At 40.0% G+C, this 23,983-nt stretch overlaps 1 protein-coding gene across 1 annotated transcript in view; it reads left to right on the plus strand.

Moving 5' to 3' along the window:
• The first annotated feature begins 9,666 nt into the window (after window positions 1-9,666).
• The window catches only part of LOC118641862 (leucyl and cystinyl aminopeptidase), a 104,081-nt gene continuing 89,764 nt past the window's right edge, over window positions 9,667-23,983 (plus strand). The window contains exon 1 of the mRNA XM_036279467.1: window positions 9,667-9,769. Within this exon, the coding sequence (XP_036135360.1) occupies window positions 9,751-9,769 (19 nt within the window). The 5' untranslated portion in view covers window positions 9,667-9,750. The remainder of the gene's footprint in view (window positions 9,770-23,983) is intronic.

Raw genomic sequence — 23,983 nt, forward strand, 5'->3', positions numbered from 1 at the left:
TTTTTGCTCCATGAGTATTCCTTACTAACTTTCTAGGACATTTTTAGTGAGTTTCAGCAAGAAGCTCAGCCAGGGTACTAGCCTCACATGTTCTCACAAGCCATCGTAATTTATTTTCCAGTATGCAAATGTCTAACACTTTTACATATGAGGCTTCTTAGTATGGAAATTTATTTGCCATGTTGACTGTGTACTATTAATTTCTCATAAATGAGGTTGTGGGATGTCTAGCACTGTATCATACTTAGGAAGCCAGTGGTATAAACATTCATTTATTCAGAACTTACATTAGGAAAATGTTCCATTATTCATAGGGAGAAATGGTTTAGAAAGTCTGAGAAGTGCAGACTTAACTAACAAGATAGAAAAACATTTCTGTCCCAATCACTTCTGCAAACTTTGTTTTGCAACTGTAACTTCAAGATTTTTCCTAATTTGGTCTTCTTTCCCCCAAAGTCCTCATCTTCTACCATGTTCTCAGATAAAGTAAAACAAACAAACAAACAAACAAAAAAAAAAAACCAAACAAACAAAATACCAGTTTTCTGTTCTTAGTACATGACTCATTAATTCTCACCTTTAGGTATTTAGACACATGATTTCCCACACTTCAAAGTTCATGCCTCCCTCTGTTGAATTATGCCATACTTCCTTTTTTTCATGCCTCGTTAAGGAATGGATACCCATGCTGATGCCACTTGGCATGTCCATTTAGTCATCCAAACAATACCTCAGTTACGATTACAAACCTCATTTTAAAGTAGGCAGAGTAAATTGTCTAAGGCAAAAAATACAAAGGACATTAAATTTTGAAGACTTATTCCCCTTTAAGATTGTTTTCTAGTAAACTGAGTTTGAAAATTCTCACTCATTTCTAATATGTTGAATTGGACTTGAGAAAAGGATGGATAGAACATTCTAAAAATTCAAATATGGAAAGAGGTGGGATGGGGATCGGGGAACTTCTTCTAAAAGAGAAACAATCGTCTCCATGGCATAAAGCTGTTGGCATATAATTTTATTTTCTTTCTATTCATGCCTCCAGATGTAGATCCAAAGACTAAAAGCAGGAATCTTAGAAGGGCAAACAAAACTTTTTAGCTGATTAGGGGTAAACAGGCAATGATAAGGATCAAAGGAAAGGTCTAGTCTGAAACAACTTTGCACAATCTGTGTGAACCTGACAGAGTCTACAGGACTCAGACCTTCTTCTGTCCTGGGTGAGTTCATTCAACTCACACTCAGGGACTGAATTCGGGTCACTTAAGCAACAATGATTAAGTTGTTGGTTAATGAGAGAGAATGAAAAGCATTCAAAGGTTTATATTTGTTCTAAGTTGTGCCTTATCTTTATATAAATAATAGTCATGATGCTACTGATCAAAACACTGCTTTAAAAATAGTATTCTAGCCCTGCCAGTGTGGCTCAGTTGGTTGGAGCATTGTCCCAGACACCAAAAGTTTGTGGGTTCGAATCCTGGTCCTGCTGGCTCAATCCCTGGTAGGGGGCCTGCAGGAGGCAGCCAGTTCGTCCCCCCCCCCGCTCACATCCATGTTTTTCTTTCTCCCTAAAAATTAATTTAAAGATATTTAAAATAAACAAATGTTATATATTTTACAAAAGTTATATATTCTAGAAAAGCCATTACCAAATAGGAAAAGCGTATTCTTCTAGTTTCAGGTAACTGTTTCATTGGGAAGCCTAGCTTGTATTTTCAGGCCAAAGGGAATAGTATACTGTTGGCTCCTGACTCACTTGAGGATCTGGAAAGAAATAACACCTGCACTGTTGGCCTTGCAAATCCAAATGTAAAAAATGTCATCATAGATTTTGTTTCAAAATACATCTCTCTTTATCCAGGTGCCTTTTCTTCTACTGTTTTATCATTACAAATTAATTGCTTTGAGCTAAAAAAGTTAGAATATTGAATTACAACTCATTAGTCATGTTTTAGTGTGACTTTTTTTTTTTTTTTTTTAATTAATACTTATTTCTTTATAGCTAGCCGCGAAAAGGGTCTTAAGGAGAGATAAAGAGCCCTGAAGCTGGGGGAGAGGATTGGGATTGGGGAGAGGGTGAGGAATAGATTCTGGGGTGAGGGCAGTACCCCAGAAAGTACTAGTTGGTAGGAAGCTCTGGAGGGAGTATCTGTCACTTATTCTAAGGCGTTGCATAAAGGTAGCATATGACAAATGTCTGTTGACTGTGTGAATCAGCATTTAGAAATAAGGGAGAAAAAAAAAAATGGGACCTAGGAGAACTAGGAGATAAGCACTTGGCAATTTTAACTCCGGCTGGTCCTGTTAGAACGTGATTGTAGGCGTCTGTGGCATGTATTACGCGTTATGTATCTATCCCATGTGCTTGTCCTGACCGGCCCAATGTATTGTAAGTGCCTTACAAGCAAAGCTTCAACTCCAGTTTTGATTTTTGTTCTCTTTGGTGCTCTGTACACTGTAGGCACGTCACAAATGTTGCTGACTGACTGACAGCCTGTGCTGGCAGCTATCAGCCAGAGAGAGGAAAAACGCATCTGAGTCAGCCCAGACTCAGCCAAGAATCACAGTCAAGTGTAATTTTCTGCATAAATATTACAGGACCTTCTCATGCTCAAAAACAAACAAAAATTTGAAGGACACATTTTACAGGAATGAACCTTCGACAAGCTCTATTTCAGCATAGATGTAAGAAATAAAAGAAAAGGAAAACAATCAGTATTATGGGGAGTGTAAACATTTCTCTGGAAGAAGCAAGTCAATCAAAAACTCCAGCTGGATATCATTTCTAAAAATATCTTTTACATCTTCTGACTTTTATACAAGAGAGCCTATGATTGGTTTTCATGGCTGGAGCAGGACCCACTTCCTGGCCCAGCCAGGTCCCATCTGACACAGGGCTTAGACATCCACTCAGCACCAAAAGCTTGGTTTTTTTCAGGACATCATTATTTTAAACTATCAGGTTGGAATATGTCAGCATTATACAACTTTGTTTGCTCTTGCCTTATACTTTGGCATGTAATCTACATGGTATTAAAGTTTCATAATTCACATCTAAAAGTAATAGCAAATACATTCTTAGAACTTATTTTGTGCCAGTCTCTGTTCAAAGCACTTTCAGTGTGTTCATTCATCTTATTCTCACAATAACCCTAAGACAGGATACTTGTCCTTAGTTTACAAACGAAAATATAAAAGCCAGGGAAGTTAAGCAACTTACCCAGTCACAAAGGCAATGGTTTTTAGTATATTCAGAGTTGTACACCCATCATCATGATCAATTTTAGAACATTTTCATCACCTTAACAAGAAACTTATACCCATTAGCAGTCACTTCCCATTCCTCCCTTCCTCAGTCCTAGGCAACCACTAATCTTCCTGTCTCTATAGATTTGCCTAGTCTGGACATTTCATATAAATGAACTGATACCATATATGGTCTTCTGTAACTGGCTTCTGGTTGAATATTTGTGTTGTTTCTACTTTTTGGCTATTATGAACAGTGCTGCTATGAACATTCATGTACAAGTTTTTGTATGGACAGAGAATCTTAATTCTGGGTATATACCTAGGAGTGGAATTGCTGGATCCTACGGCAACTCTATGTTTAGCCTTCGGAGGAACTGCCAGACTATTTTCCAGCAGAGCTGCACCATTTTATACTCCTACCAGCAGCGTATAAAGGTTCCAATTTCTCTACATTTTGGCCAACATTTATTAGTCTCTGGCTTTTTTATTCTAGCCATCCTATGCCTGTGCCTAGTTATACCGGTGAAGTAGTACCTCATTGTGGTTCTGATTTGCATTTCCCTAAAGGCTAACGATATTGAACATCTTTTCGTGTGTTTACTGGCCATTTGTATGTGTTGTTTGGAGAAATGTCTATTTTGATCCTTTGCCATTTTAAATTGGATTATTTGTCATTTATTATTGAGTTGTAAGACTTCTTTATATACTCTAGATACAAACTCCTTGTGAGGTAAATGATTTGCAAATATCTTCTGCCATTCTGTGGGTTCATTTTTTCACTTCTTGATGTCATGCATGAAAGTCAAATCTTTGTTGATACTTATCTTCAACCTTATTTCTTTTAGAAAGATGCTGTTAGATAAGTTTAATTGTGTCTACCCAAAATTCATAAGTTGAAGTTGTAATCCCCTGTACCTGAGATTGGGACTTTATTTGAAAATAGGGTTGTTGCAGACATGATGACTTAAGATGAGGTCATACGGAAGTAGGGTGGGCCCCTAATCCGATACGACTAGTGTTCTTATTAGAAGGGGAAATATGAACACAGAAATGTGTACAGGGAGAATGCCATGTGAGGCCTGAAGGTGTGCTGCCACAGCCAAGGAACTACTAGAAGCCAGAGAGGAGCTTGGAACATGTATCTTACCTTGGAGCCCTCAGAGGGAAGGCCCTGCTGACACCTTGATCTTGACCTTCTAGCCTCCACAATTATGAGACAAAATTTTCTGTTGTTTAAGCCACTCAGATTATGATAGTTTTTAATAGCAGCCCGAGCAAATGAATACAACTGCCTAAGATTTATTTTTCTATTTTAGTAGTTACTTTCAGGTCAAAGTTCAAGGTTTAATACTATATAATTTCTTGGTTTGTAATCCTAGGTATTTTGATCAGTTTTATGAGAAATTGCATTGAATTCGGCTCTACTTTTACTTTTCTTGTATAGTGTCTTCAGGTTTAAAAATATTATTAAAATATATCAGTGTTTATAAATTTTAGTTAACATTTAGATGGCCTACATGATATTTTGGTTGCTTAATCCCCTTTTACCCTTCTGAATAAGCAAATGATTTTGTTCAAGCTCCTCACCCCTCCATATGAAATAAGGAAACTGATCCTAAACTCAGCACTCCTAAATTGCTTTGTCTAAAAAACCAATCATTGTAACCTTGTTTTCATTTCCACTGATTTGCTAAGAAATGTACAAAATACAGTTTTGGCAAATAAAACCTAAAGAGAACTCTAATGGGGCATTTCTGAGAAAAGTTTCCTCACTCTTAAGAAAGAGACACCAGAGAAAAGGTCCTTTTTCCCTCCCTTGATACAGCCTTTTTGACCACATGGCACTCAAGTCTTCCAGAAAATTGCTCACAGAGTGGACAGAGTGAGAAGTTGAGTTGATAAGGTTGGGGAACTGTGATCGGAGACTGCCTTATCTCTGGACTTGTTATGTGAGATGATAAATCTCCTTACTGTTTAAACTAGTTTATCAGTGTTTTACTTTTGTATTCCAAAGCATCTGAACTCGTATATAACTTTCCTGATAACCTTTCACTTTATTTGGCTAAATCTTTTTGCTAATGTCTAAGCTATACAAGAACTTTGTTGGATAATTATTCTGCTTTTTTTTTTTTTAGTGCTCTAAACATTGCTTAATTTTATATGACTTCAAACATCCCTAATCAATGCCGAGCATGTGTGCTGTGAATGGGTTACGGGGTAATGAGATATTGACTCCTTTGGTTCTTGGGATGGTTGACTAGAGTCTGAAGTAGCTGGAAACCTCATAGTGGTCATCTTGTCCCTGCAGTAAACAGCATCCTCCATTGCTTTAAGAGTCCTGAACAAATATTTTCAAATATGTACACTCAATTAATGGATTATTTATTGCTTATTTCAAAATAATTAGAAAGACTATTTAATGATACTAAACCTAAAGTTGACATGGAGTATCAATATATTAAATTGGAATATCAATTAATTAGTGGAATGGGTTTCTAGTAGCCTGAGTTAGCTGTATTTCTCTTTACTCCATATCCCTTTCACTGATTATTGTCATTGACCCTAATTTTCCTGTGAAAATAGGGAAGCGACAGCACGTTTCAGAGCACTGGTTCAGAACACAGACCACCTGAGTTCCAGTCCATGTCTACCACTGGACTGTGAGTAAAACCTTCAACCTCTCTGGACTTCAGTTCCCTCATCTGTTAAATTGAGGATTAACTGCTGCATAGCATACTAAGTGCTTTATTTATTTATTTATTTATTTATTTATTTATTTAATCCTCACCCGAGGACATTCCCCCCCCCCTTTTTTTTTGGTTCAGATAGAGTGGAAGGGAAAGAGAGGAAGAGAGAGAAACATCAACGTGAAAGGAACACATTGAGTGGCTGCCACCTGCACGACCCAACCAGGGTCAGGGACAAACTGCAACCAAGGTACATGCCCCTAGCGGCAACCGAACCTGGGTCTCTGGGGACCAACGGCTGACGCTCTAACTGCTGAGCCAAACAGGCCAGGGCCTAAGTACTTTATTTTTTTTTATTGTGACCTGAGGACATTTTTTCCCCCCATTTTTTGTTCAGATAGAGTGGGAGGGAGAGAGAGAAACATCGACGTGAAAGGGACACATCGAGTGGCTGCCACCCACACGACCCAACCATGGCCAGGGACAAACTGCAACCAAGGTACATGCCCTTAGTGGGAACCAAAACCAGGTCTCTCCAGACCGTAGACCAATGCTCTAACCGCTGAGCCAAACCCACCAGGGTTAAGTGCTTTATTTTAATGAAAAAAGAAAAAGAACAATAAAAACAAAACAAGTTTCTATATTCATCGGTTTAGCAACTTTGTTGCTTCTTTATAAATAAATGCTGTTTGTTATTCAGGGAGCTCATATTTTTCTTTTTATGCTACTTATTATATTATACTTAGTCCTCTAATTTTTTTGTTTTCAAATGTTAAATGATAGAAAGCAAAGATTCTGAAAGAGTAAATGGGTAGATAATGTCACACTATTGCCTCTGATAATGAGTAGTAACTTTATAATAATTTAAAGTATTATGCCCTTAAACTAAAGAGGAAGTTCTGTGTGGGAGGATAGGAGGAGGTTAAAGACTAAAACATAATGGATTTCAGTAGTGAATTTGTGAAACTGTGTTTCCTCCAAAAGGCTTTATGAAGTCAAATGTAAAATGGTATCCCCCCCCCAAAAAAAAAACAGAATAAAACAAAACAAAGTTCATTATTATTCTTTTGAGGGCAGGTAGGATCCTGAAACATTTTGGGTTTGTATACTTTTATCTCCAATCCAAAACCATAAGTCTTCACATGCACCTTAATATCTCTCTCTCTCTCTCTCTCTCTCTCTCTCTCTCTCTCTCTCTCTCTCGGAATAAGAGGGATGGGAGGCAAGAGGTTGGCAAACAGAGGATAAAGAAATCATCTGTCTGTCTGTCAAAGAAATCTTGGAAAGACATAATTATCCACCTATATTTACTAGTGCCATGATGAAGCATTTTTACCTTGGCTCTGCAGAAATGAAATATTTAAGACAAAACACAAGATACTGTGTTTCACACTTAAAAGCATGATAGAGTCTCACTTACAGGTGAGGTGAGGGGATTTAACAAGCTGTGGAGTTTTAAATATCTGTGCTACTAAGTACTTTGGTTGCAAAAATAACTCCAAAGAAACATGACATGACCTAAAATACAGGAAAGAGCTTCTTATTTAAGCAATACAATGTGTGGGGTACTTTTAACAAAATATAGTTCTGCATATACTGTATATCTGAACACTTATGCACCAGCTATGGTCCACTTCCTATTTTTAGGTAAGTTCCCTGGGGTGAAGGTGGGGGGCAGCCTAAGGGCTCTGATTATCTTTAACAGTGGGGAGAGAGCAGCTTTGAGATATCATGTGATACAGACACCTTCCCTGTACTGATCACAAACACACCATTCAATATAGAGATGTTCTCTGGAAGGTTGTTCAACATTGCAAGTGAACTAGAACTCTAAATATCATTGCGTCCATTCCCATATCAATTCCAAAATTATTTATTGCAGTTATCTGGGGATTAGGGACAAAACCCTTAAACAAGATAATGATCCTGTCTTCATGCAGCAGTTCTTGAGAGGGAGGTTGATAATAATAAATAAGCAAACAAAACCATTGTTTTAGAGTAATGAATACTCTAAGAAAATTAATCAGCAGAATATGTTTGTGCATATTTTTGATTGTGTGGTCAGGGAAGGGTTCAACGCAAAGGTGGCATTTGAGTTGAGACCTAAATGACAAGAAGGAACCGCAGGCAAAATACCAGGCAGAAGAAACAGAACTTGCAGGAGGAACATGCTGGATGGGACTTGGCTACTTCCAGGAACTGCAAGAAATCCTTTGTGGCTTGCAAAGCAAGTGTAGGAGATGCGTTCCCAGAGCTAGGTAAAGGGTTTCCACTTTTATTCTAAGCATGATTGTTATCCTTTGGACGTTTTAAAGTGGATTGGGAAATGCGTGATTTACTATAATTGACACTTAATATACAATACGGCACTTCGATTTTACTACTTTGAAATCTAATTTCTAATTCCCCTGCGGGTCAAAAGCCATTCCCGTTTACCCTGGCTGTTTGCGCTCGCCACCGGCTTGTTTGCATCCAACGCCTTGCGCCTTGCTGTTGACAGCCTCTGAGGAGCTTGTGACAGTTGGCAGGCGCAGCGGGAACAGCCTAAGCCAAGCTGCTGCAGGGCCAGGGATGCAGGAAGAGAGAGCATGGCAAAGGTCTGGAAGGGCCGCGGCCTCCGCCGAGAGAGGGACGGAGATGCGCACACTGATCAAGGGATGAGGGGGGCGGGCCACGACGAACCTCCCCGGGGGTCACGGGGACCCTCGCTGCTCCATTCCCAAGGCTCTCCAGGATTGCCCGGAGTTGCAATGGGAAGCAATGGTAGCAAGGGGCTAGAGGCAAAGGTGCAAGCGCTGGGGAGCCGGGTGACTAAGGGAGCTTCCGCTTCTCGGGTGTAGCTCCGCCCGGCCTGGCGGCGGACTCCCGCGGCGGCACCCCCAGAGTTGCAGGTGTTGGTTGATTTTAGAGCTCGGCTCCCGCAGGCCTTCTGTCCACATCCTGCGGCGACCGCAGCCCCCGGAAATCCAGCGCCGGGTTTTGTGATTCGCCTGCCTGTGGAGGCCGCGCCCGGAACCGCTAGCCGCTGGATCCCTGGAGTCCCCGCCCTCCCCCAGTCTCCTGGGGTCCGCCCTCCCGGGACTACTCCGCGGGGGGCGGGCAGCCCTGCCGAGACGGCTCACAGCGCCTTCTCCTTCGAGCCTTGGCGAAGTGAGCTCCCCAGAGCCGCGCTCCCCTCCCGGGAAACCGAGGTTTCGCAGCCCCGGGGCGACCTTTGGTTCTGCCCTCCGATCTCGGCCGCAGTGGCACCCCCAGTGCGGCCTGTCTTCACCCAGCCCTGCGAATTCGCGAGCCCCTCACTCGCCAACACATCACCCCGATTTAATGCTCAGCGGGCCAGTTATTTCGTGTATCTTCTGCGTTAGTTTATTGTCTGTTTCTGCAATGTCCGCCCCACGGACCAGGGACCCTGTTTCTCGGCGCCTAGCACGCGGTAGGCTGTCATTCTGTTGAAGATTGAACGCAGTTCCGGGCGCTGGAAGAGACAGTGGACGGCCCCCAGGAGGGGCGGGGCTTGCTCCCACCTCCGCCCATGGGCCCGCCCCCAGCTCGGACCCGCTCGCTCCCTCCTCCCCCAGGAGTTGGCCCGGGGCCGTGCGGTGCCTTTCCCTCTCCCCGCCCTTGCCTTTTCTGCAGCTGTCGCGAAAACCCGGAACGGCGGAGCCGCAGAGCGGCGGAGCGGCGCCGCCCCTCGCTGTATTTCCCCACCAGCCCGCGGCGGCCGCGCTGGGCATGCTCAGTCGGCAGGGCCGCTTCAGCTCTCGGAGTAGGAAGCTAGGGCGCTCCGGCTGTAAGGAGCCGCGGCGGGGGGAAAATGGAGCCCTTCACCAGTGGTGAGTGGGCGGCCAGAGGGGCCGGGGCTGGAGCTCTCTGGGGCCCAGAGGACCGGGGCCAGGTCGAGGGGTCGGCTTGCAGTCGCCCCCACCGCGGGTTTTCTGCGAGGGTTTGGGGGCGGGGAGATGGGACTGGGGAGGCAGCTGTTGGCGGGGGGCGGGGGCGGGCAGCGGCCGGCGCGGGGTGGGGGGCTGGCGTGAAGGTCAGCGCCGTCGCCGCCCGGGGCTGGGGGGACATCGGGTGCGGCCGGACGCGGTGCTCTGCTGTGCGGCCAGGTGGGCGAACGGCAAACTTTGGGCTGCTGTACGCGGAGGAAGGGGCAGCGGGAAAGTTGGCAGCACGGGTTTGCCCCGAAGAAGGTGGTGTCCGCCTTGGCCCTTGCTAACCCCAACTTCTGTGTGCTGCCCTGCGAGCTGTCCCCGTCCTTCAGCGACTTGCCGGCGTGACTTTTCCTAAGGGGGGGGGGGGGTTGGCTGGTTAATTAGTGGAAGGAATGGAAACTTGGGGAAGGCTTACTTAAAACGACCCCTGCTCGGTGTCGAGGAGGTGCCTGCCCGCATTGCCACCCTCCTGACTGTTGCTTAGGCACTGCGCAGGGCGGCCAAGCTTCCTTCCCGGCTCCCGATAACATCAGTTTTTCAGTCGAAGGCTCATTAAATATCAGAGGTTCTGACGGTGATATCACAGTGTGACTTGAGGGGAGAGGCAAAGTAGGAGCCTGCAGGATGCCCTCCAAACTGCCACAGCCCTTTACTAATGGAGAGAATAAATACCACTCTAGTTAAAACGATGGCTTTTGTTTGGAACAGAAGTGTCAGAGTCACCATATAGGGGTGAGATGGCTAACCAACCATTTTGCGGCGTTGAGTCTATGGAGTCTGTCTTGGGATAGAAAGTAGGAAAACGGCCAGTAAGGAATAATTCACATTTAAATTAGAGAATGCATTCTCTGGTTGACATGTGTTTTACTGCGGGTGGTTGGTTACTTCAGGTAATTTGTCATATTAATAGAAGCCAAAGTCTACCCCTGTTTGGGTGGGTCATGTGTCACCCAAGAGACAGACATTGTTCACTATATATCCCCAACACCATCCTGACTTTGTTGTATGTTGTGCTTCACTCATCGGCCTGCGAACTACTTATTGTATTTTCCCTGTCCCTACTTCAGAATGCTTTATTCTACTGCCATCTTTCTGTCTGTACTATGTAATCGGGTTTAATGATGACAACTTTAATTCTGAATCTTCTCATTCAGTTTCTATTTGTAAGCACTAAAGCTCCAAGAAGAGTCTGGTAAAGTTACTAAAACAAAATTAAGGAAGGTTTGAACAGAAAGTAACCTTAAAGAACATCTACTGCTTTAGTGTAAAATATATTTAATGTAAATCATTAAATCCTTTCAAATGACTGTCCCAAGGCTTTGCCTTTGTTCTAAGTAGAATGGTTGGAGTTTCCATCTTTGTAGGATTTTAAATGTGAAATTTCATTGAAATAAAATAAAAATAAATATCCCCACAACAAGGCTGAGTCATCCATTTGGTCAAGATCATTGCTGGTTGATTTGGTGAACCTGTGCCTACAGAATTAAAGTATATTCTCAAGTCTTAAAATTGGGGCCTTTTCTCCCCTCTTAGAACATGCTCCCCTAGATATGGATATTTGCAAATTGCCACATTTGAGAAGGCAGTGGAAAAGTCCCACAGAGAACAAAAAAGAAGCAATCCTTCAACTTTCATGTAGAAAATTGAATTTCTAATCCTTTCCTATCTGTCTTCCAGATTTTTGAAGTCTGTGCTGGAGATAGTTGGGCAATACATCATTTTATTTAATGTATTAATTACTCCTTGGAGTCTTGTCTAGCATCCTTTAATAAGAAGAGAAACTACATCCTCTAAGGTCAACAAGAAATTAGTTCCTATCAATTTGAGATGCTTTTCAGGTTTAAGGTGGACTGCTTTTTTATTTTAGGACTTTTGAAGGCTAGCTGTAGAATTTTCTAGTGTCTTCAAACAGGACATCTTTGTACTTAACCTTTTCGAGTACAAAGTATACGTACATTTAATTCTTCTTTCATAGGTCTGGGTGTTCTGGTGCAGAGTATTTCATTATCTATATAATTTATAATGGCAAGAATGATCAAGTTTGGTATTGGCTTTTGTTACAAATGCTCTTTTAATAATAAATCATCACCACTTCCACTTTCTCATAGATTCTTGTATATGAAAAGAGTTGTGAAAGCCTAACAGTTTTAGTAATTCAGGACCACATGTCTTTCAGTTAAAATCTTGGTGGTGGTTTCACCCTCTGACCTATAAATTTGGAAAGGAGGCAAATTTAGTTTTTGTTTTGTCATTCTGGCTTTCAGTTCTCATCTGTTCCAGTAGGGCTTTCTGTACTTCCCCTGTTAAAATTTGCTGCTGGTATGGTTCATTTTTCTTGGTCCCTGTTCGCTGCCTGTTAATCAAGTGAACATCCTATGTTAACCTGTCCAGGTAACACTGCTGTAACCCATTTAACATGCACATCTTCAGAAAAGGCTTATTCAAGAGAGATGTTGTGCCAGGAATTCCCATTTGGCTCAGGAGATATTTTTGGTCTTGCCCTTGGGAGGAATTGCTGACTGTTTTGGGGGAGAGATGTGCTAGACCAATACTCAAGATTGTTTTAACAGTGACTATTATGTCCTATTAGACAGGTAGAGGTGAAACTATTAGGAAGTAGTGATTTATGTATTACCAAGAAAATAAGCAAAAGAATGGCAACTTTCTGGGCCTTTAGATAGATGTACTAGATTATGGCTAGTAATGATTTAATGACTTTCTAACTTTATGTGTCCTCATGTGCTTGTAGCGTTGGGGTATTTAAGAGTAACCTAAATTCTTGTTAAGGAATGTAAATGGTGGGGCTCACCCTTAGAATCTGATTGAAGAAGTCTGTAGTTGTTGGGCCTAGGAATCTGCAACTTCACTTTGAGTATGTTAGAAGTATTCCCCAGAAGGGAGCAAATACGGGATTTGGAGGCATACTGACTCAGAAGAACTTCTTATCCTACACTTGCTGTGTGTGTGTGTGTATGTGTGTTTCCCCTCTGCTTTCTAGGCCTGAAAGAACTCCACAGGGTAAAAAAAAAGCATCGATATTTTAAAGTCCCAGAACTGAAAACGTAAACAGTTTGCCTTTTTATTTTTCATATGAATAAAGCCCCTAGAAATCACTGTATTACCTACATACACCCTAGTGTATAATCGAACAGGAGGACTTTACTGTCTTAAACTATTTTTGTTTTGTTTTTTAATTGCAATCTAATTGGAAGTATTTCCAAAATGAGAAGTCTGGATAACAAATTAGATATTCATAGGTTGTAAGACAGTATAAAATTGTGATTTTATCTTTTCAAGTTTAAATAATTGTCCTCCTACAAACATTTTAGCATCATGTATAAAAAAATGTCAGCTTACCACATTTTGCTTATATTTTTCTTTTGTTCTATGATAAATTACCACATTGAGAGAAACTTAAGAAATAGAAAATCAGATTTTGTCTTCTTTATGACGGATTATAAGTTAAGTTCTGTTTTTAATCTATCAGTCTTAAGTTTTTATTTTAGTTAAGGGAAATAGGAACTATGTAGGAATTGAGTCAATATTATTTAATAGTATGAGGTTGCGGCTGTAACTAGAAACCAATTCAGTTTTTAACTGGACAGCATTGGTGAAATAGTTCTTTGCTTTACTTCCAATAAAGAGTGTCTTGAGACAAGATAAACAGCATATTTTAGATCCAATTAAAACCAGTAATTATCATTTATCTGTAGATGATCCTTGAGAACTCAGCCTAAGGCTATATAACCAGTAAGATTGGTTATGAGGAAATTATTATACAGAAAATAAGCAAGACTATTTCCTCCTCAGTAATTCAGTCAGATGCCATTAATTTTTTTTAAATGTTTTTTTAAAATTGATTCTTTAGAGAGAGGAAGGGAGAGGGAGAGAGAGAGAGAGAAAAGCATCAGTGAGATAAGCATCAACATTGGTTGGCTGCCTCCTGCAAGTCACCTACTGGGGATGGAGCCTGCAACTCAGGCATGTGCCCTGACCATAAATAGAACCAGGACCTCTCAGCCCATGGGATGATGCTCAAACCACCGAGCCACACCGGATGGGCCAGATGCCATTTTTTGAATGCCCATTACAAGTAGGTTTTCTGTTAGGCACAGTTATAAAAACCTCACAAACCTGTCATCAGATAATGCTGATCTCAATAAGAGAAATGAAATGGAAGAATCTAGTTTTGTTTTCATGCTAATATAAAAATATGGAAGCAGTAAAAAAGAAGCAATAAAACTTCAAGACTGTTTTCTAATTATGAAATAAATGCACAGGGTTGTCTTTATAACATGTTCATATAACATCTGTCACCAATAAGTTAACATTTCTACTGTGAATATTCCTATTAGGAAACAGCAGCATTTTGACCCTCTCTATGAAAGTGTTAGGAAATCCCAGAAGTTGGGATGGAGCTAGGTTAGACCCTGGTTCTTGGCAGTTGACTTCAGGACAACAGTACAGCTATGTTCTGTAAATATGCTACCTAATATCGTGAAAACTGTAGGAGGTTGGAGTTGGCACTAATACTACTAAGCCTTTTTATAATACTAGTGGAGCAACTAGAGAAAGTCTTTTTTTTTTTTTTTTTTTAATTTGACTCCATAGATATGTTCCTTTTCTGAGTGTTCACAGGAAACAGGGATTGGGAATGGAGGGAAATTTAGGAGCCAATGTGTTAGTACAGTTCCTTGTATATCTGGTGGCCTTTTAAGAGAAAAGTGCTTATTGCCCTAGTGTCTCTGTGCAGTGAATGTGACAGTAGGAGTTCCTGTCAATGGAATAGTGGTCAAGATTCCCCTGTAACCGGATTCATTGTTGTAGTCTATTTGTGATTGTCCTGGGATCTCCTCTAGGACTTTGGCTCTAAAGCTCTTTTGGGAAAATTGGGACTTAAAAGAATTAATGGCGAATATGAAAGAAATGTAGAGATTTAAGATAAAGGAGGAAGCTGATAAGCCGATTTTCAAAATAGTCATACCTTGAGCTTTACAATGCTTTGGTTCAGAAATGAGCTTAGGTTGGGAAGTAAGACACTGTTGTATGAGATTGAAAGACAAAATTAGAGTTGGAAGGGGGCAATAAGTGGATTTGGTTGGACAAAAGAAATTGAGAGGTGAGGGATGAATGAATTAAGATGGGCATGTGGAGGCCCTGGAAGGATATAGAAAACATTTGCCATGAGTTTAATCATACGATGTACTTCTCTTTTTCATAGTCAGAAAATTCATAGTCAGTTGTAAATTAGGACTGTTCACTTTCATGAAAGTTTTAGATTTCAAGAAAGAAAAAAGAAGACTATAGAGCCATTGGCCTTGTGGGACCTTCTTGGTAGTAGTCACCGTTTGTTTATTGCTTGGTTTTACTTGATTTTTCTATTGATGCTTATGGTTGAACAGTGAGCCAATTAATTTTTAAAAATTCCAACCTTAGCATCTAAACTAGGAGAAAACCAGTTCATTTGCCAAATAAAGAAAATTCAGGCTTCCAAGGGAGTTTGAAAACCAGTGGAGAATCAAGTTCAACTGTAGGAGATCCTTTGAAGTTCCTTTCCTTTTACAGTGCTTTTCTTTTCTTCTTTTTTTTTTTTTTTTTATCCTCACCTGAGGATACTTTTACATTCATCCTCAGATAGAGCGGGAGGGAGAGAGGGAGGGAGAGAGAGAGAAACAGCAATGTGAAAGACACATCGAGTGGTTGCCACCCACACGACCTCACATCCAGTGGTTGCTACCCACACGACCCCAACCGGGACCGGGGACAAAACTGCAACTGAGGAAGGTGTCTTAGTGGGAACCAAACCTGGGACTCTCTGGTCCACGGGCCAATGCTCTAACCGCTGAGCCAAACCGGCCAAGGCTGTAGTGATTTTCTTAATGAAAGTCTTTCTGGGCATTCCTCCCGTGAATTTACGAATGCAGTCACAAAACAAAACTCAAGCCAATTGTCTGGATTTCTGTAGGTTGCGGAGCTGCGTGGTCCAAGGTCTTCTCCAATCCCCTCATGCTTTTAGGGGTAGGCCAAGCCTATGATCTGGGATGAAGGAAGTAGAAAGCTTCCTGATGTTTCTGTGGGAGAGCTTCATAAGCTGTGAGCACAGGAGAATGGGAAGTGGAGAGCACTGGTATCTCCGTGGATTAGGTGTGCTCCATTCCTTCCTGGATCTCACAGCGCTGATGGCCAGGCCTGCGTGGTAATGTACTTTCTGGAGGGCAAGGAAGCTTTGGGCCTTAGTATTTCTCACAGCTAAAACTGTTACTTTATAAGATTTTTTTTTTTTTTATCCTCACCCGAGGATATTTTTCCATTTTTTTGTACAGATAGAGTGGGAGGGAGAGAGAGGAAGGGAGAGAGAGAGAGAGAAACATCGACGTGAAGGGACACATCGAGTGGCTGCCACCCGCACGACCAACCAGGGCCGGGGACAAACTGCAACCGAAGTATGTGCCCTTAGCGGGAACCGAACCCGGGTCTCTCCGGACCGCAGGCCGACGCTCTAACCGCTGAGCCAAACTGGCCAGGGCTACTTTATAAGATTTAAAACAGAATATTCATTAACTCAGCAGCATTACATCATCTCAAGGTTCTCTTTAGAGGAAAAATGCATGGAGACTATTGGAAGTGATTGAGTAGAGTAAATTTTTAAAAGATCTTTAAGTTGGTTTTGGTCATGTGATTTGAAAACAGAAAGTAGTGTAATACTTGTCTAGTTTCTTCTTGTCCTGTAATTGTCAAAAGGGTCTCAACAGTTAATTAAGGGAGGTTGCTTTGGCCTTTAGGGCTTGTTGGGAGGAACTAGTGTGTCTTAGATTTATCAAGATCATGTCTACAAGTTTGGGATGTTTCCCCCTTATGCGTATTAGCAGTATATATATTGTTTCTTTTATAATTAAATGCTAAGTATCTAACCCTTTGGGCCACTGACAATGTCTTTGCAGTATCTAGATTAGGAAAACAACTCAGACAGAGCATAGAGTATTGAGTGTTAGTGGGAATAAGAAATGCTCTTTAAAGCAGCAACCTCACTTCCATCTGCATCAATCCAGGCTAGTGAGGCTTGATAACTTTCCAGTTGGAGGAAGCACACAGAAAAATAATTGAATATAGAAAAGGATCTAGTATGACTTGGGGATTAGATAATAAATATATTGTGCTGAGTTAGAATTAAGCACACGTTCATCACTAACGTGGCTACTTTTGTTAGAGTGCAGTTGTTTGTTGCAGTTGGGTACATAGTTCTGTTTTAATTAATTGACAATTCGGGAAATACCATAGAGATCAAGACTTGAAGAATTCATGCATAGAAACTTTTCTTGGCAGATAATCAAGTGACAATGATGATTCATAGAAAAAAATGTGGTTACAATCCCAGACTTTTGGATAATCACCAGTATTTTTTTAATGGATTAATGATAAACTGACCTTCAGTAAGTTGTAAATTAATGGAAAAATTTTTGCTATAGAGATTTAAGACTATCATTTACTTGTGTTTTATCAGTCTGATGTGTCAGATGGAAAAGTGTCTTAGAGAATTATCACCAAAATAATTTTTTGTTCATATCTAAGATCAAGTCTAGCAAATATATTCACCAACTGAAGTACTTTCTAACTCATAAGCATTCTGTATACATTGAAGGATTCTTATAAACTTATTTTGCAGACCTCATTCAGTGATATGCATTCTCTGTTAAATCACTTATAGGTAGGTATTCGTTATGCCTAATGCCATTTTTCATTTTAAATAAGGGATTATGATAAATTAAGATTATTTTGAAACTATATCCAGGTAGTGGATAGAATTAAAAATAAACTTTTTAACTTTAGGTCTTTATTTTTTTATTTTTATTTTTTTTAATCCTCACCCAAGGACATTTTTCCATTTTTTGTTCAGGTAGAGTGGGAGGGAGAGAGAGGAACAGAGAGAGAGAAACATCGATGTGAAGGGACACATCGAGTGGTTGCCACCCGCACAACCGACCAGGGCCGGGGACAAACTGCAACCGAGGTACGTGCCCTTAGCGGGAACCGAACTCGGGTCTCTCAGGACCGCAGGCCGACGCTCTAACCGCTGAGCCAAACCGGCCAGGGCTAACTTTAGGTCTTTAAAAGATATTTCCTGCATTGTAGATTTGCCTGCGAATATTTAGGCATCACTGACAATTTCAGTTGCTTTTTATCCTCACCTGAGGATATTTTTCCATTTTTTGTACAGATAGAGTAGGAGGGAGAGAGAGGAAGGGAGAGAGAGAGAGAAACATCGACGTGAAGGGACACATCGAGTGGCTGCCACCCGCACGACCAACCAGGGCCGGGGACAAACTGCAACCAAAGTACGTGCCCTTAGCGGGAACCGAACCCAGGTCTCTCCGGACCGCAGGCCGACGCTCTAACCGCTGAGCCAAACTGGCTAGGGCTCAATTGCTTTTTATAGCTGAATCTTTCCAAGAGGTACCATGAGGATTGTCAAGGACTGTGGGACCTATATTATGAAGAAAGATTTAAAAAAATATTATAAACAAGTTTGATATAAATATAAACATTAGGGTAAATAATTTAGTCCAGGAAAGGAAAATTGAAAATTAAGCTGAAATAATTTTATTTCCCCCATGAGGATATTGGCTAACTTTTAGGTTAAAAAAAGGGGTATCTGATCATTGTCATAATGATAAACATAAGGATAAAGGAAGCGAATGCTCTCAGTATTCTTTACTGTTTGTCTGTAGTCTTTAGTCCATAGAATATTATGTTCCACTTGTTAACTTGATGCTTTTTAGGTGTCCTCTAGCCAGAAATTTAACTAGAGTATTTTTTCTGTGGAATCTACAGTGTTTTTGAATGCAGGTTGTTCAGTAGAAACAAGAGGTTGTTGTTAGAACTTTGTACATTATTGTAAATTTTATTTTTCTTTTGGTTCTATATTAATTCCATTGTGGATAACAACTAGAGAAAATAAATACATATTATGTAGTATAACATTTTTTTTAGAAAAGGAATGCTTTGTGCTCAGTTCTGTTTTATTGAAACCAGATAGTACTGGGGTTTAAATCTACTTAATTCTGTTTTTTCTTTTTTCCCCACTTTTTATTTTAATTTCTTCTTTTTCAAATCATGCTAATAGTTTTTCTTCGTCTCTTATTTTTATCAGCAAGATTAAATGTAGAACAAACCAGAATTAGTTTTCCATGTCTCCTTGCTGCATTCTTCTATTGGGGAGTCAGGACTGGGGGTCAGAGAAAAAGCATAGAGTGAATATTTTAGTACACGTTCTTCCTGCATACCATTTTAAACTGCCTCAGTTTGCAAGCATTTTTAAAATTTGTTTTTGACATGTCCTCACTTACCTCTTTTAGTGCTTTTTTAAAATAAACTTTTCCTTTATTGATATTAGAGAGAGGAAGGGAGAGGGAGAGAGAGACAGAAACATTGATGAGAAAGAACATCGATTGGCTGCCTCCTGCATGCCCCCCACTGGGGATCAGGCCCATAACCTGGGCGTGTGCCCTGACCAGGAATCGAACTGGCAACCTCTTAGTGCATGGGTCAAGGCTCAGCCACTGAGCCATACCTGCTGGGCTCTTACCTACCTTTTTAAAATAAGATAATAGTTTTTAAAAAGATACCCCCCTCAAATAAATACATTAAAAGATACATTAATTGTGTGTTAACTTGTGCCAACCTCTGTTCTTAAAGCTGGAGTACAAATATGAATGCAGCAGCATGGTCTCTGTTTTTGAGGAGCTGATAGTCAAGCAGAATTAATTTTTTAAAAAGTATACAAACACATAAAATAGTGCATTCTCTTCAAAAACTGGCACAGGTCCCATCTTATACCATTTTCCTTAGATACATTTGGTTTTGTACTTTTATATTTTCATTTTGGAGATCTAGCCATGATAGATAGATTTGTTTATCTCTCTCTCTCATTTTGTAAGTCTGCTGCATAGTGTGGCATAATAGAGAAGAACAGTACAGAAGGCTGCATTCAAATCCTGGCTCCTCATGCACTATTTCTGTGATGCCTAATTAAAGATATTAGCAAGATGTTTTACTGTGTTTAGTTAAAAAACTAAAATGTGCACAGAAACTCAAACTCTTAATGTTATTACCTGAGGTCTAAGATACATAGTGGTTTGACATATTCCCAGCCATAGTGAGAATTTAAAAATTGGAACAGATGGTATTTTTTGTGTCTTGTTTACTAAAGCCTTGAGGTCAGTATAGGAGGATTGTTTCCATTTCATATTTATTAACAATTATCATGCATTTGTAACACTTTCAGGGAAGTGTTATGTGAGGGTAGAGGAACCAGTCATTTCTACATTCAATTTGTGGCTTGAATGTGTTTTTCTGATTTCTTTAAGCAAATGTAATATGCAACACCTCATTATTCATACAAGTAGAATTTGTTTCCGTCTTAGATTAGCTATTAAATATATTTTGTCTGTTAGGTGGCGTTCAAGTAGGAATTTAAGACAAAAAGGAGTAGTGTTAACATGAAGATATAGAATAAGGGTACTTCATTAACTGGTAACAAGGCTTGTATTTCATAGACATCAGGAATGCAAACAAACATGTCTGTGTTTAACTTCATACCTGTTTTGCTAGGTTTCCTCACAGGAAGCTTAATAAGAAGCTAGTTTTACTAGTGAATTTGTATTTCTACTAGTGACTGTGACAACCTTATTTTATTATTATTATTTTTGCAGAAGGATTGTAACTTGGCAGCAGCTTTTGGCTCTGAGACTCTGTTATGAATCATGGCAATTTACCTGCTTACCTCCACCCTGCCAGGAGTCTCCAGAAGTTTTTGTTTGTTTGTTTTTCTGGCAAAGATAATACTTTCAACTTCTAAAACATATCAGATAGTGATTTTGACCAACTAGAAAGGTGAAGAATGTAATGAATAATTCTTCAAGTGGCTCTGTGGAAGGGTTGCATGGGAACAGAGTAGGGGCACTGGCTCATCTTGGCCACAGTTTTTCCTGGGAAACCTCAAGGTTAAGAACATAGTGTTTTTCCACAAGAATAAATTGTTGGAGTCCACATGTCTACCCAAAGATGCCCAAAGAAATATTAATGGTGTGTTATGAAGACCACTTGTTTAGAACTTCATTTTCTAAATGGTTAAAACTCCATTTCGAATTCTGTATAAAGAATATACATGCTTGTTCAGCTAAAAACCTTCAATTACATACATCAAATAAAAACACAATTCTCTTGTATTTGGTTGCTACTAGAGTTGCCACATAGTGTCCCACTCATATTAAATGCTTGATTAATGTTATCTGAGACTGATATTATTTCAAATAACTCTAAAACAAACATTTAAATAACAATTTTGTTTGTTTTGTATTAATTTAGAGATTTTTCTTTTTTTTTTTTTCTAAGTAAAGTTGGAAGTTCAGTGCTCTTTTCCTTTTTCTATAAATTTCTCTATAGCAAAAGAATTTCAAATAACTTTTTTGGGAGTATTCTTATAAGTGTTCATTCAGCATCTATTTTCACTGAAATGCATTCCAAGTGTTTGCTGTGTGTCAGATACAGCAGGTGCTTTGCAGAGGGAAGGTAGTGCTTCCTAAGATGTAGTCTCAGTGTGTGAGGGGAAGACCGTGATGGTGAAAGGGAGGGAAGTGTTTTCAAAATCAGAACTGAAGAATGAGATAACATTTTCCTCCTTCCCTCATAACTGGAGAGCTGCTGTGCATTTGAGACCAAATGGTACAGTCAAATCAGTTTCTCTTCTGGCAGTGCTGTAGGGCCTTCTGGCTGACCTCCTCCTGGGGTACTTTTGCCTTTCATTAGAGAGTCACAAAACAATTCCCAAGCCAATTAGATTCAACTTTTAAAAAAATATTTTTTCTTTATTGATTTTAGAGAGGAAGGGAGAGGAAGATAGAAACATCGATGAGAGAGAACATTAATTGGCTGCCTCCTGCAGGCCCGCCACCAGGGATTTGGCCCACAACCTGGACATGTGCCCTGACTGGGAATCGAACTGCTGGTGACCTCTTGGTGCATGGGTTGACGCTCAGCCACTGAGCCACACCAGCTGGGCTAGATTAAACTTTTTAAAAGGAATTTCCTAATATCCCAGAACTGATAAGAAGGCATTAATTGGTCATACATAAGCATTCATGTGTCCTTATGGAAAGAGTAAGGGAGGTGAAGCTACATAAATTGCTGTGAATTAGGCGAAAATATTGAGAGGCACGATTCCCTATTAGTTGATATAACAGAATAACTAGTGGTATGAGTTAATGACAGTATGAGCTGTAATGTGAAAGCATGAAACTAATGAGGAAGAAAAAATGTAGATCTGTCTGTCCCAGTGTTAATCAAAGGATAAAAATTAAATGACATTTAGGGAAGAACAAAACCAATACAACTTTTTATTGGCCATGTAACAAACTATAGTGTGTGAACTCTGAAGACATTAATTCAACATCTTCCCCCTTAAACAACAAAAAGAAAACCGGCCATTTTCTCCCCTCTTACTCAATATATTTATGGAGTACTTATATGGAAATGGAATATAGGCAGTGTATTAGTCAACTCAGGCTGCCATAACATAATACCACAGACTGGGTTGGGTGGCTTAAACAACAGTAATTTTATTTACTTCTGGTTGTGGTGTGGAGGTTAGGCATTCAAGATCTAGGTGCCGGGCATGGTTGGTTTCTGGTGAGAGCTCTCTTCCTGGCTTACAGATGGCCAGCTTCTTTCTCTGTCCTCACGTGCCTTTCCTCTATGCTTGCAGAGAGAGCTGTGATGTCTCAGATGCCTCATATAAATAAGAACACCAATCCTATCAGCCTCACCCTTATGACCTCATTTAACTTTAATTATGTCCTCAAAGGCCCCTGTCTCCAAATACAGTCACATTGGGGGCTAGTGTTTCAACAAATGAATTTTTGGAGGGTGCAAGGCAGGGAAGCTCAGTTCAGTCTATAACAGGCGGTTTTCATTTTGGATGATTTGTTTACCCTAAGGTAAAGAAGACTGTGTTTTTTTATAGCAACAAATTAATGGAGTCCACATTCCTGCCTGAGGATGCTCAAAGGAGTATATATGGTTCATTTAAGTTCATTGATTTTTTTTCTAGACCCAGGAATCCAGGATCATCCAAAGCCCCTTGTCCCTTCCTGCCCTACTAGAGTGATTCAGATCTATATTTATTTTCCTTACTTTATGTATTTATATGCTTTTTAAACAATATACTGAAACTTCCATTCTTGAATCAAGATGTCTGGAGAGTTTGGGAATTTTTTCTTTATCTTTGAAGGCAGAATTATGCTTCTCAAACTTTTTTTGGTCTCAGAATGCCTTTTATACTCTTAAAAATTATTGTGGACCCCTAAAATCTTTTGTTTATGTGGGTTATATTTCTATAGATTTGCTGTTAGAATATTTTTAGAATATCAGTTTATTTCATAATAACAATAAAAACCTGTTACGTATTAGCATAAATAATATTTTAATGAAAATTAACTTTTCCAAAACAAAACAGTTAGTGAAAGGCATTATTTTACATTGTTGCAAATCTCTTTTATGTCTGGCTTAATTAAAAGACAACTAGATTTTCAGATTTGCTTCTATATTCAGTCTGTTATATCATATATCATGTACTTATGGAAAACACTGTATACTCATGTGAGAATGGGAAAGAAAACGTCTTATTATGAAATAACCTCTTATTATGAAAATCGTTTTGATCTTGAAGACCACTGAAAGAGTATCAGACATTCTCGGGGTACCCATACCACATCTTGAGAACTGTTACTTTAAACATTAAACCTGCCTTTTACAGGGACTGGAGAGGAATACCTTAGGAGTCCATAGCAGGTAGAAAGTAGAGCTGTTGGAATTAGGCAGCAGGTTTCTTAAGATAGATCTAGGTCACAGGAGAAGGAAATGTTCTAGTCAGGCAAATCTGACACACGTATCAGGTGCTTTGGTTATTTGAGGATTCTACAATTATTTATTTCAGCCCTGGATAGTTCTAAAGTAGGGAGGACACAGAATTTTAGAAAACTACCTTAAAAAAAGAATTGAGTTTTATCTTTTTGGTGTTTAAACCTGCTTCCCTTTTTTCCTCTACCCCTCCCTTTA

Source organism: Molossus molossus, unplaced genomic scaffold (genome assembly GCF_014108415.1).
Source record: "Molossus molossus isolate mMolMol1 unplaced genomic scaffold, mMolMol1.p scaffold_m16_p_3, whole genome shotgun sequence".
NCBI classification, from domain to species: domain Eukaryota; kingdom Metazoa; phylum Chordata; class Mammalia; order Chiroptera; family Molossidae; genus Molossus; species Molossus molossus.